This window comes from Coffea eugenioides, chromosome 10 (assembly GCF_003713205.1).
Source record: "Coffea eugenioides isolate CCC68of chromosome 10, Ceug_1.0, whole genome shotgun sequence".
NCBI classification, from domain to species: domain Eukaryota; kingdom Viridiplantae; phylum Streptophyta; class Magnoliopsida; order Gentianales; family Rubiaceae; genus Coffea; species Coffea eugenioides.
This window is the reverse complement of record NC_040044.1, coordinates 10,516,916-10,532,089: the sequence shown is the minus strand read 5'-3', so window position 1 is coordinate 10,532,089 and position 15,174 is coordinate 10,516,916. Positions and strand designations below refer to the sequence as shown.

General features: G+C 34.4%; 1 protein-coding gene across 1 annotated transcript; it reads left to right on the top strand.

Annotated features, from left to right (window-relative positions):
* The first annotated feature begins 1,554 nt into the window (after window positions 1–1,554).
* On the top strand, window positions 1,555–2,901 carry LOC113750404. Its single transcript, XM_027294379.1, has one exon. It carries the CDS (start codon window positions 1,555–1,557, stop codon window positions 2,899–2,901), a length of 1,347 nt encoding a protein of 448 aa, XP_027150180.1.
* The last annotated feature ends 12,273 nt before the right edge of the window (window positions 2,902–15,174 follow it).

Sequence of the window (15,174 nt, the reverse complement as noted above, 5' to 3'; positions counted from 1 at the left end):
AGGAAGTAGCTGACTACTATAGAGTCCTTTTCTCTAGTTCAGGGAGTGAGGGTATAGCAGAGATTCTTCATGGTATACCTCTTATTATCACTACTGAGATGAATGCAAAGTTAACTAGAGAGGTAGATGAGATGGAAATTAAATCAGCTCTTTTTTCCATGAATCCTAATAAGGCACCGGGTCAAGATGGTATGTCTCCCTTGTTTTTTCAAAAATTCTGGCATGTTGCTAAACCTGATGTAATTGCTGCTATTAGGCATTTTTTCCAATCAAGCAACTTGCCTAAGTCTTGGAATCATACTGTCATTTCCCTCATCCCCAGAATTCAGAATCCTACTAATTTGAAGAGTTATAGGCCAATTAGCCTCTGTAATGTTGTGTACAAAGTGATTTCAAAAATATTGGCCAATAAACTCAAGAATGTTTTAAGCCATTGCATTAGTAAAAATTAGTCAGCTTTTATCCCAGGTAGGCAAATTCTTGACAATGTCATTTTGTCTCATGAGTACTTGCATTACATGAAAAATAAGAAACAAGGACAGAATGGTTTTATAGCTGTGAAGCTGGACATGTCCAAGGCCTACGACAGAGTGGAGTGGAAATTTCTTGATGCCATGATGGAAAAGATGGGCTACTGTACAGTCTGGAGGAAATGGATATGGAGTTGCCTTTCCTCAGTTACATACTCCTTCAATATTAATGGAGTACCAAAAGAGTTTGTAATTCTAGAAAGAGGAATAAGACAAGGTGACCCACTGTCACCTTATCTTTTTCTTTTATGTTCAGAAGGGTTCTCCAATTTATTTAAGCAGGCTGAGGGAGATAAAAGGATCTCAAGGATGAAGATAAGTAGGATTGGACCAAGCATGACTCATTTATTTTTTGCTGACGATTCATTGATCTTTTGTAAAGTTGAAAGAGAGGAAGCCAGGGAACTCATTCAAGTTTTGAGGAAGTATGAGAAGGGTCTGGTCAATCTATAAACCTGGAAAAGTCCTCAGTGTTCTTCAGTAGCAATGTGAGTCATCAGAGGAAAGGGGAAGTGACACAAAGCCTCGGCACAATTCAGGTAGCTACTCAAGGAAAATATCTGGGGCTCCCTATGGTGATAACAAGATCTAAACAACAAGTATTTTGCTACATTAAGGATAGTATCAGTAGAGAATGAATAGCTGGAAGAACAAGTTGCTCAACCAAGGAGGGAAAGAAGTATTATTGAAGGCAGTTTCCATGCCAGTTTATACAATGTCCTGTTTTAAACTCCCTAACAAATTGTGTAAAGAAGTGACCTCCATTTTTGCTAACTACTGGTAGGGAGAAATAAGATACACTGGTGCTCATGGGGGAGATTGGCTAAAGAGAAAAAAAAAAGAAGGTTTGGGTTTCAAGGATTTGCAGAACTTCAACAAAGCCTTGCTGGCTAAACAGGTTTGGAGACTGATTTCCAAACCGAATTTATTAGTCAGCAAGGTCTTGAGGGCAAAGTACTTCCATAGGGACTCAATCTTTAAGTGCAAAGTCCCAAAGTGTACTTCCTGGATTTGGCAAAGTATGATGAATGTGAGAGATTTTGTGCAAAATGGAACTAGAAAGAAGATAGGCAATGGCAAGGCTACAAACATTTGGGAGGATAACTGGATCCCTGGAAATAAGGATGGAAAAGTCACATCTGCAATGCCTCAGAATTGCAACATCAGAAGAGTAGATGAGCTGATCAGTGGTTTTAGATGGAGAAAACCATTGGTACTTAGAACCTTCAACAGGAAGGATGCTGACAAAATCTTGGATATTCCTATAAGTATCTCAGGAAGGGAAGACAGCAATTACTGGTTACATGGTGGCAATGGCATCTATACGGTCAATTCTGGATACAAGGCATTGAGTAGAGAAACAGCTCAACATATAGGAAGAAAAGCTGATGAGGCAGAAACGAGCTCAGCAAACTCCAATGGAAAGCAATGGAAGTGGTTGTGGAAGCTGAAAGTCAAAAGCAAGATAAAACACTTCATTTGGAGGAGTTTAAATGGGCTACTTCCAGTTAATGGTTTGGTGTTTAATAGAACACACCATGGAGATCCAATATGTGATGGCTGTGGAGAACACAATGAGTTTATTGAACATATGTTTTTTCAATGCAGCAGAGCTCAAGCAGTATGGAAGATGGCCCCAATACAGTGGGATGGGTTAACTGAACAGACAGGGAATTTTAGAGTTTGGTGGACTGCAATGCTGGAAGTCTCATATAGGACAGAGGGCAGGGAGCATATAGAGCTTACTACGAATATCCTTTGGCAAATATGGAAAAGAAGAAATGAATGGAAGTTCAATGCTAAACGAAAGCATCCTTGGAAAACAGTTAACAAGGGTCAACAGGAATGGCAAGAGCAAGCCTCAGCTTGGAGTAAGGAAACAATGATCCCTGAGGATGCTGAAAGAGATGGAGAGGAAGTAGAACCAGTGGACGTACGAAGTGATGAAATGCATATCAGAATATCAACTAGTGTGCAGAAACAGACCAATAGTGTTGGTACTGGGATTTTAGCAACTAACTTCAGCCATCAGGTGGTGTTAGCCTGGGCACTAATTGATAGGAAAACAATGAATCAGTTGCAGACTATCGCAGAAGCTGTGAAGATGGCCATTATAAAGGCCAGACATCAGCAATGGCAGAAAATTACAGTCCATATCCCCAGCCCACAGCTGCTGAAAGTGATTACGACAGGGGTGGCTAAGGATATCAAAATGTCTACTTTGGCTGATGATAATAACAACCTCAGAGCTTTGTTCCAGAAATGCTCTTTTTGTCTAGATAGGAGATTAGATAAAAGATGTGATATGATTAGTGATTATGCCTTAGGCATATTTCAAGATGAGGAATGGATCAATCCTCAGTGTGTCTAACACTTTTGTATAGAACTTCTTGAGTCTTTGCTCATATAAGTGTACATCTTTTGCCAATCAATACAAAATCTACCGTTGTAGAAAAAAAAAGTGGTTGATTTTTGATCAGTCAAATATCGTCGACCTCATAATCTTATTTAAATTGTATTTAATAGGACCAGAGGTTTTTGCAAGCATCAATTCTAACTGTGTTGTGTAATATAGACACTCAAATAGTAAATGTAGAGAGTAATAGAATAAATGTAGGTATTAATAAAACATGTAAAAACACAACAAATTATAATTCTCCTTGAAAATCATGTCCAACAATCAATCTCATCTATTTAATTTCAAATCAAATCCATCCCCCATCATTAATTGCATCCTAGTGATTGTAGGAGCCCCTCAATCCTATTTAATATGAATTTAGTGGATTCCACAATTTTATTTAGACCATTTTCATTGATTAAAAACCAACGACTAAACTTTTGAAATAATTAGTTTGCAAATAGTTGGTCTGGAGCATGATAAAAACTTCTCACATATTATTCCTTTCCCGTATTTATCCAAGACTATATGACACAATTTTGATGCAAAAAGTAATACTCCCTCTATCTCATTTTGATAGTCCTAATTTTTTTTTACATAGTTTAAGTAAAAGTAGTTAATTTTGTTGGAAAAACAAATTTAGATTGCTATTTTTCTAAAATACTCTTACATTAAATAAAGTTGGCTTTTCATATATCAATATGTTTTGAAAAATCTAAATGCATTAAATGTGGTAGGTTATATTCAATACTAACAATCTATAGTAAATAAGGTAGTTTATAGTAATAACAACTTACATTGAATAAACGTACTTTAGAGAAATAAAAAGACACCTACATTCTTCAATTGGAAAGTTGACTATAATTTAGGACATACGAAAAAGGAAAACAAGACTATCAAAATAGGACGAAGGAATAATTACTTCCATCATTAGCCAATCATTTACCTAGGACATTTCCGATTTGAGAAGACTTGATGCACGGCCCAAACTACGAGGAATTTTAACAACATACCCACCCCATCGTGTCGTACCTCACCGCTTCCCGAATGGATCTTCTTAAGGCATAGGATTAGCTTTATTTCAGCCCTTATAACTGGTTGGAAATCCAATCATGTTCATGACCATTTTAAATTTCAATTGTTCAATTAGTTTTCATAACTTTTAATGTCTCTCTTTTTTTTTTCTTTTTTTTTGTTTTTCATAAAAAGGATAATTTCGTTCTACAAATAGCACTAATGACAAAAAAATACGTCAAATTGAACATACATAGATACATACAGATCTGAAATTTAACAGATACAGTATTTTGAAAAATCAATATAAATAAATAGATGATATTGATGTTTTAACATATCTTCAATCTAGATAAATCCTTGTAACCCAGTGGATCTGTGCATGCCAAATAAAGTACTGGTTAAAGTTCAAAGAAAATTTAGATCTAACAATGATAAATAAAGAACTTGCAAATTTTTTCATTTTCATTTTTTACCCTCCCACTGCTCTCCACATCTTTGTCATTCCCAACTACCATGCACAATATTCAAACCCTGGATCTAGTAGTGGAAAAACCTCTAAGAAATTGCAGATTTGAAAAACTAGATCTACAAAATCTCAAATTTCATAGAAAAATGACAATTATGAAAAAACTTTCACAAGAAAAAATTTAAGAGAGAATAAAACTTTGACTGGAATAATTTAGAATAGAAAAAACTCTTAAGGAGAGAAAAATATCTCATTAGAAAATTATACGAGAATTTATTTAAACAAAATCAAAAACTAGATAAATGATCTCCTATGAAGAAATATCATATTTGTCTGGTGTCTCCCATATGAAGAGTTGGGGGAGATTTTGACTGGAGAACTTCTACAGAGAAATAGGAGAAAATGGTTAGAGAGAAGGTGATAGGTGTCGAACTTGTGCAATAATAATTACTAAAAAGTCCTAATTATCACCACAATTAATTATAGAACAAATCCAAGTACTAGAGTAGGGACCCTAGGTGTGCAATGGGTTACTTGATTCACCCTGTTTTCGAAGAGTTTGCTTGATCCGATATACCAGAATTGTCTAAAAAAATATTAAATTTGCGTACAATAGCAAGTAGGGTCGATTCCACAGGGAACGGGTAGGAAGTTGTTTCTCTCCAAGCCAATAGAATAAAATTGGGGGATGATTAATGGGATGAAAATGAAAATAAAATAAGTAAAATTCAAAAGATAACTCCACAAGTACAATTTACTAAAAATAGCAATTAATAAAATTTTACCCAAAGGATCAACTTTTCAGGCACTGTCCAATTAAATGATCATCGATGCAAAGATTTTTCATTCATTCGTCACTAGATTGGTTATAGCCATCAACAAGGTCTGACAACCAATTCTTCCTTACTTTTTCGACAGTTAAGGTACGACCGTTGACTGCTTCTCTAACCAGAAAACAACCCTAGATACGACCGTAGGAATTTAATTATCCAGTTGCATTAAAGCTAGAAAAAATCAACCCTAACCAATAAACACGCTACGAGGGTTTATTTAAATTAGATCTTACGTTTCCCCAACACAAAGCCAATTATGGTGGTTGTCACCAGTTGTCAACTAAACGAACAATTACGGATTCAATTTAATTAACGCGACAGTAGGTTATTAGATTAAATTAAATATCCGGCCGTTGATACTCAATTAATAAAATAACCATAAACAATTAATCCAAAAAACGCACGAATAGTAACAAATTGGAAGAAATAATGAAAGTTTGATTAGATCTCACAGATGTTATGGACCGCGCTCTCGCGTCGACCTTTGGGTAGAGGAGAAACCTAACCGCTTATCATCGTATTAATCACACGTGGGTTGATTGATTTCATCCACACAATTGCCAAAGAATTAATTGCCAAGGAATCGGAAAAGATAAATTAACGAAGGAACGAAGGAGAAAGTCCCTTAGTTTCTTTTCTTATTTCGTGTCTGTCCTGGAGCAAAGTCAAGAAAAGGGGCTAAAAGCTAATGGAAAATCGTACAGAATGAAAGCCGCAAGTAAAAAATGTCTACAGGGAAGAATGAAAAGATAATCTACCAAGCCTACGTGATTCTGGCTTTTCTCCTATTTGCTGCTAAAGAGAAAGAAAAAACGTCTGACCGAAAAGGAAGAAACTAAAAGCCCCCACGTGAATGGGCTGGTGGTTGGCGCCTCTTCCTCGGGACCGTCAGGTCCTGGGGTCGAACCTCCGCAGCAACATCGGCTTCTCCGTGCATCTAACGTGCTAGGTCTGGTTGGGGTGCTGGGCCGGGCCAAAGTGGGATTAGTCGGGCCGCCTTTACGGACTTGACCCGGACACCCACTCCGACGACAAAAAAAAAAAAAGAAAAGGAAGAAACTAAAAGCTAATCTTCTTCATTAGACGTGAATCTGGCTTTTTAGCCTTTTGTAGCCGCTGCCTGCAGAAGCAAGGAAACGTCTCAGAGTCTTTACTCTCTCTGGGTTTTGATCCTCTGCACCTTCGCGGTCCATGGGCCCTTTTGATTCCCTAATTGCCCTCTGCTGCTACCAATCCCGCGGGTCCGGCTTTTAGGTGTAACTCTTCAGTTTCTAGCGTGAGCACGCCATGAAATAGAGAGTCTTCTGGAAATTTACCTCGCGAAAGCACTTTTTACACCAACCACCTACAATTTATACAAATATGAAATATGAGCAAAATCTCAATACTTAGCACAGTAAATAGCCAAAATTAGGACAAAATAACAGAGCAAAATGTGCCCAATAATTGCTCTATCAGAAGGAGAAAGAAGTTTTTCCGGTGTGTCTCTTCTTACAATTCACTAAATACCTAATAGTAAAATATATGTATATAAAGCTCTTAGATAAATGGGGGAGACAAATTTCATATGCAATACCAATATGGTTTCAATATATATTTTCGTACACATGCCTGCGTGTGCTTTTGCTTTTATAGCCTAATCTTCATTTGCTTTTTCGTTTGAAAGTTAAAGTGAAAACTAGAAGAGAAAAGTTGTTGACCTAAATTTTTTTTTATAAAACAAAAATCAATGTTATTAACAAACTAGTTGAAAATTGTGTTGAACGATTTGCTCGATAAAAAAAGTTGTACTAATGGCAGAAAATATATAGAAAATATCACAGATATATCTAATATGAAAAATCATTAGATTTAATAAAGCTACAAAATATAAAAGAAGTTTGTCTTAATTTGATCAATCTTAGTGTTTAGACTTGATCAATAGCTAAACTCCCTAATTAAATTCATTTATTTATATCAAGAAATTGGTGAAGGATGTGTGTGTGTGTATACACTTAATTTAATTACTCATTTTCTTACTCCTAAGTAACATGTCTAATTGTAGAGAATTGATGGGTTATTTGGATACTTGAGTTTTACCTATATTCGTATCGATTCTTGTCTAATCAATTCTTATAATTTCTTTCTCTTCAAACAACGTAATCCTTTTAAATAAATTTATATTATTTTTTATTATGGTTTTCTCTCACTTCTAACAAACTTGTTTTTTAATTATAGATTCACTTAATTGCATTTATTCATATGCATTAGCTTTGTTTGGTTTTATTTTAATTGTTACTTCATTAAATTTCCCAGAAACTTAATATTCATTCATGTAGAAGATATGCTTTTGTATCTTTGGTATTTAGTTGAATACCAACATATAATTTTAATATTTTAATCAAAAAAAAATTTAATAATTGATTCAAAGATCAATATAATACCTGAATACTCAGGTACATTAATTTGCTAAAATAAATAATCATGAATAAGAATATTATTTTACTTTTTAAATTATTCATGTTGTATGAATTTATTACTAAGAAATACAAATATAAAAAGAAACCATGCTGATATCACGGGTTAAAATACTTATTGATAATTGAAATTAAGAATGATAAGACGACAAATTACAACAAACTGCAATTCATGTTGGAAAGGAAATTAATAATGATGAGAGGAAACTATATTTGTGTCACAAAGTCAAGACCCTCCAAATTAGTAGCATCTGAAGGGCTAATTATGAGTAATGAGAAATGACAGCTGGATCTTGCTAATTAAGTTAGCAACCTTTGAACACCCAACTGGTTTTTCACACCCATAGCTTAGGCTCACTCCAAACATGATGTCAGTCTTCCGTCAGCTGAGAACCAACTCCGTCTGACCCATTTTAACAACTATTTTTTTTATCCGTTCTAAATTATAGGCCACTTTTTAGAAAAATATAATTAACTTGTAACTTCTCTAAAATATCCTTATTTAATGTAAGTTATTATTGAGTATAATCTAACTTACTTAATATAAAGCTAATTAGTCATACTCCATTTAATGTAAGGGTATTTTAAAAAAATAGTAAGTTAGATTTATTTTTCCAATAAAGTTAACTAACTTCTCTTAAATCTTATAAAAAAAATCAAACCTATCAAAGTGGGATGTAGTGAGTAATAAATTCTACAAATCCTACCTTTATTGTTGTTCATGTTGTAAGATACTTGCCAGGCATACTTGTTATTATTTTTATTTTTTCATTCTTTTTCTATTGTTAAAGGTTTTTAAACAATAATAGTAAACAAGACAAAATTATTATTTTTTGACTTTGAAATGTGAATTGCCATTAAAAAAGGAGAGTTCTACAATCTCATCTCTCTAAGGTAATATATTAATGAAATTAAATTCATCGTTGGATATAGAATAAGAGTTATCTATCTATTATTTCAAGAGTTTAAATTACTAAATGATATGGCAAAATTTGAGTGAATTAGAATGATGGATACCATGCATACCCTCTCTGAGCTCCCTCTTACGAGCTCGGTAGGTCCCCCCTTGCCGATTCGCCTTGTGTTTCCCTCCTTCTCAACCTACTGATTTCTTCGACGCTACGAAGCATTCAAACTGTCATTAATGGCATCACCTCAGGGGAGATTTCATGATGTGACCCTCTGTTAGGCACCGCCTCCCACTCACTGGCAATTTATACCAGCTCTAACACCACTAATTAGCCTTAAACTGTGATACTGTATTAGGTTTTGTTTCCCATTTCTCTCTCTTAGCCATTAACATAAATATCCCTCACAACTCTCAAGAACACATACATTGTTCATTACTTTTTTGGCTATTTGCTTTCATTTTACTTTGAGTTCCTATTGATTTAAGCATTGGAGGTATTTTGAGGGATTAAGTTCCGCCTCTTCCTAGATTCGTGTTGCAAGACTTCTGATCATTTGTACCCGAAGTCCCAGGTCCCAGCACGCACAAGTATCGTACTCAAAAGAGACTAGCATTTTCCTAAAAAATAGCCAAGGTGATTTTGTATTGGGCTATAAAATTTCTATCCATAACGCCTTTCTCCATAAAAAAAAAAACCACACATTTATTTTTAAAAAATCCCCAAAAGCAGCCATCTAATCAGAAACTAATATTAATAACCTTTACGATTTGGGAGTGACTAAGCAGAAATTAAGCCATTGCCCATCGGCATGCACTTGACCTATAGTGCCCTCCAAATTCTTGATACTATCTTGTAAAATGATATTTTCTTGTTACGGTATAAATTAAGTTAAGGGACAGAAGCCTTTTTATGCGACAAAAGTGACGCATTGAGTGCTAAATCACTAGTTATAGACTGTAGTGGACTACCTTACTTGGACGGGGCCAAGTGCAGTTGCGATTTATGTAATTTAGTGCAGTTGTTATATATATATACACATATTTATATAGTATTATATATATAGTATTGTATTAAATATAAGTTAATTATTTTGTTCATGTGCATCACTTTTTTCACAAGTACAACAATGTGATGCAGTTGCATACCAAATAATGTAAAAAATATAACAATCGGACCAAATTGTATAAACCCCAACTGCACTAACTCCTTTTTCACCTTTAAAAGAGCCAAAGTTGGACACTTGAATTCTACAGTTGATATTGGCTCCTTCCTCTTAACCTTCCAATCGTGACATGATCTCATGCATTAATTGTAATACAGTTGTAATACTAAACAATGAATTCAATCAAATTAATATAGTCCTTGATGAGATATCCAAAAATGATTTTGAAGATGTTCACTTTTGTACAGAATTGCTGTAGTAATTAATTAAGGTTATTCTGATGACCAAAATGGCTCAAAATGATGGACTTAAAGTATAGTTATAAAAAGGGGCTTGACAGTAACAATTGCAATCGTTATGTTGATAAGTAAAGGATTACATCCTACATTAGTTCGAGAGATAAATAAAGAGCGGTTAATATGTAAATAAAAGCACGAGACCTAATGGCTTAATTTTTTGGATCAGAGTTGGGTTTCTGACTTACATATTGGGCTGTTTGGTGGGCCCTCTCAAGGTGTTTCTCCCTATCAAATTGGTATCAGAGTTTTAGGTTGCAAGACTGGGTTACCATGGGCAAGTGATTCTTTTAAGAGTTGGCCTTGTGAAAAATCTCTTTTTAATGGTGGACCAAAGTGTCAAAGTGCTAAGAAATTTGGTTAGTATTGGATTAGGTATGCTTTGGATTTGGTAGGGGTCCGGTTGGTGTTAGACCAAGAAACCAAGGATTGGCAGGGGTTCAAAATGCAGTTTGGATGTTGAAGAAAACTGGATCAATGTTTAAGAGAAGTGGTGATCTTAAGTGATAATGTGGACTTGCATTGAGTATTAAAGTGAGCTCGAAAAAAAGGTTTGTAAAATTGGGTTTAATATGAGGGGTTACTGATGAAGGGGGAGATTTATTAAATTTATGAGTAAAAGATCATGTTCTACATTAGTCCGAAGGATAGAGAAAGAACGATTAATATATAAGTAAGAATTTAAGATCTAATGACTTAAATTTTTGTATCAGAGTTGAGTTCCTGACTCTTTAATAGGCTCTCTCGAATTGTTTCTCTTTGTCGTGCCAAGTTAATTATATGTTTCTCACGTGTCTCAAAACCGACCTAGAAATTGATTTTAGATTCACCTCTCAAATGCGTGGCCAAAAGTGGAAAAGAAAGGGAAACCGCGCTTCCGACACCAAATCCATTAGGATAAAATCATTAAAATGTGAAGATCAAGAGAAGGTGACCCTAAATCCAAGAAAAAGTACAAAATTCATGTGGACCAACATACTTTACTGTAAGAAAGAGAAGTGGAAATAGGATCCAGCTGCAAAGCAAAGAAGAAGACTAGGCAAAAGAGTAGTAAAAGATACGAGGTTGACCAGAATCATTCCAATACTATTTTGTAGGTTAATTACTGTTTTGTAAGTACAAGAAACAAAGCATGCTACATCATTCAGCTGGACCCAAATTTAGACTTGCATTAAACAAATGATAATAGGGCATGTGGTCACGAATGCCGGTGGGGGTTTCACTTTCATCTTCCCGTTCAAAGTTAATGACTTTCCCTTTACAAAAAATTTATGCATGATTACCTGACTTGTAAGTTCCCAACTGGGGGTCACGTGTTTGATTATGAGATGTGAAAGTGAGAAAATTGATGTGGGGCATTTGATTTATTTAATTGTTTTATTTGGAATTTCTTTAATAATTCAACTGAAGAATGGATAAAGTTGTTGACCTTTAATCTAAACCATAAGATACTTTTCTTTTATTTTTCAAATGGGTAGAACCAAAGAAGGAGAGAAGAATGGATTTGGCATCTCTCCAGTGGATTCTCCCTCCATTTCTCACAATGCACATTTGGATACATAATATATATTCTCACAATGCACATTTGAATACGATATGTGTCTTAAGTTATTAAAAAGGAACATAATTATTTTAAATTTGATTAATTCTAATTCTTATTAATAAATAAAAATACACGTCGTTGTTGAAATGTGTACTGCTTGAAATGAAAAGAGAATCCACTTAGAGGAGCCAAATCCGAGGAGAATGATGCACAAGACTTTACTTTCCCATCTTAAAGTGGGGAAATGTGTTTTCTACCGCTACATCCGCGTCTTTTCAAGGATCAAGGTACTTTATTTCGAGGTGTTAATATCTGATGAATACAGTTACATATGTTACGCAACGAAAAAAATCCTAAAACAAGTTTCTATAGGTTTTAAGTTAATCTGAATTTAGTACATTCGTCCTTTGCTTCTACAGTTATGTAGTAGGGTTGTCCTTTAATGAAGAGTAAAAATATCAATTTTGATATTATTTGCTCTAAAAATCTGGCTCGTTTTGCAGACATGGTAATCTGCTTTCAACTATCAAGGGTCCAGATTTCTTACAGCAATAATGGTCCACATATTCTCCCTTTTTTTTTTTTTTTTTGTATTTGTCCACCACTAAAACATAATATTGAGTCAAATGAAATTAGGGTAACGCTTTGCCCCCTACAAGCGTAATTCCAGTTTGTTAATCTAAACCAAAAGAATACACACTTTGCCTTCCTCGTGATTAGTCAAACATTGAGTCTAAGTATATTGTACAAAAACACATGGTATATATTCTGGCAATGAATAGGCCAAAGTACCGCAGAGTTATTTAATCTATGCCTTTAGAGTTAATCTCAATTTGTTTCTCTTAGTATGGGGATTGACCATGCTTTATAAATTTAGATACCATGAGTATTTAACATCATAACAGATCTATAAAAGAAAGAAAGTAAAAATATAATAGATATCAATTATCTAAATTCTAAAGTGCTTTAAAATAATTTTGATTCATCTTAGATGTGTACGTTTTTTTTACAAGAATTACTTACTTTCAATAAACAATAAGTTGAATATGGCTGTAATATGAAGGCAAAATTTTTATAATTAATGTGTTTTGTTTTAACAAAATTCATGTTATTACTCCATAGCAAATATTCTAAGTATTAAAAATATATTCATGTTTTTTAATTCAATCAAAACCACATACTTGTCATTTTATGTTTAAATTTAAATATGATTATTATCATTTGATGCTTAAACTTTGACAAAGTGCTTCCAAAATTTTTGTTGATAAACTTTTGCCAAAATATTTTGTTGATGCCAAATTTATCAATTTCTTACATAATTCATTTCTTTTTTATTCTTTAGATTAAAGATTTTAAGTTTAATTTTATGGGTTTCAAAATATATTATAATAAATGAGGTTATGTATAATAGATTGTGAGCAAAAATTGACTATGGAAGTTGCTAATTTGTCTAGAAAGAAAGACTAAAGAAATCAAATGTAAAAAAATGTTGACAATATAATGAATTCGTAGGAAGTTTCTTTTAAAAAACTACATATATATATATATATATATTATTCATCAATAATGTTTTGGGAATTTATTATACTAGTTTTAAGTATTATAAGTACATTATAATTTTATAACTGGTTTAATATACTTAAATAGATTATTAAAGCAAAGTGTATATATTTTTTTTGGCTGTTGGCCGCAAAGCTTGATTAACTCTAATAGGAAACTTGGAAGAAAAACTTTTACATGTCTCTAAGTATATTTGTTAAAACTCTAAATCCTGCTATTACGATCCTATGATTTTACGATCCAAGTTTACAAATTCGATTCCGATTCTAGTATGATCCTAGAGTTTATAAAACTATATTTAAATTACAAGATTTTTGTAGATTTAAATACATATCAAATGAACTAAGAGATGTCTTAATAATTTGTAATTCAGAATCTCATGTTTCACAAATTTAGACCAATGATATTTAATTTTAATTTTTAGCCAAATAATATAATAAATTTCGGAATGCGACAGCCCCACCTTCCCCTAGGGCGTACCCAAGGATTTGGCGGACCGCCTACCTAACTCTCGCCAAGACTCAGTCACGTATCATGAAAAGTTACAAATAAATACCTCAAATATAAAAGCGATATTAGTTACAACCTTTAACATATACACTCATGGACCTCCAATGTCCACACGATCTATAAATACAACCAAAGAATCAGGCTTACAAAAAATCAAACCAAACAAGCTGGCTAGACATCTATGACGTACTCGCTCGAGCACCTAACAATCTTAGAAGAAATTGAAGCCTTCCTCAATTTAACCTCTCATGTTCTCATCCCTGTAAGGAAAACAAATGGCGTGGAATGAGTTAAAAGTCCAGTGAGGTTCAAAGTAACCAAGCAGGTAAAATACGAGACAAGATAGCATACCAGACATCAAGAATCAAGTCAAACTCAAATCAATTATGACTCAGTATATAGTTAAGCAAGTAGCCAGATAAAACATGCAAAAGGGTACAGTAAGGAACACATTCATGGCAAAGAATATAGGTTGCTCTCAAGAGCAAGTTCCACAGTAGCTTGATCAAGGTCCGTTGACTCTCCGTCAACCATGAAAGTATAACGTCCGTAGATTTCCACTTTACACCAATTTCCGTTCACCGATCAACCCCTTACCGGGCCCGAACGTCAACAAAGTACCCAAGGTTTGTCGATCTCCTCGACCAAACTCTTGCTGGCTCGATTCGACCAACTAACCCTAGGTTGGACATATAGTCCCAGATATACAGTAATTCAGGATTTGGCTTATAGCCTCAAGTATTCAGGTATTCAAGATTGGAGTCGTTGGCTGTTATCCAACGCTCATCACAGAAAGTGATTGCAGACGTTAGTTGTCACTTAACGCTCTGTATTCAGAAATATCAGTGTTCCAGAGATTACTCCCAGTCATAAGTAACAGGTTAGGAACTTGTTCTTTACCCAAGATTTTCCCAGCTTACCCGACTGCACCGAGGCTGGTCTAAAGCAAAAGGTCCAACGAGGGCTCAGTTCAGTCGTTGCCAATCTACATTCACGTATACGCATGAGTAACCCTAGTTTCCACTTACCCGACGTCTCGGATAGGGTCCAAGGCCCAGTTCAACCACTACAAGAGAGATGTAGCTGGTCTACAATTCAACCGCTACAAGAGGAATGTAGCCGATCTACAAACATACAAAGTCCGCATACAGGATCCATTAATTCAAGTTCATGGAGGTCGAGGGCGAATAAGGAAACACTCGCCTCGCCATAATCAAGTCACAATTAATGTCCAACACTTCACATTCTCAAGTATTTCAAGTCAATGTACAGGTCATATACAAATCAAGTTACTTGTTCACGCATGAAGGAGATATCAAGTGTTTAGTCAAGTCAGATCAATTGAGTGTACATAAGAGCACACTCGCCTAAACAGGTTCAAATCACAAATAAGCTCAACATAGCATGTTTCAAGCATTTAAAGTATTTCAAATCCAAACAATTGAAAATCGAGTGGTGAAGAACCCTAATCAAACAAGAAGACTAGAAGAAA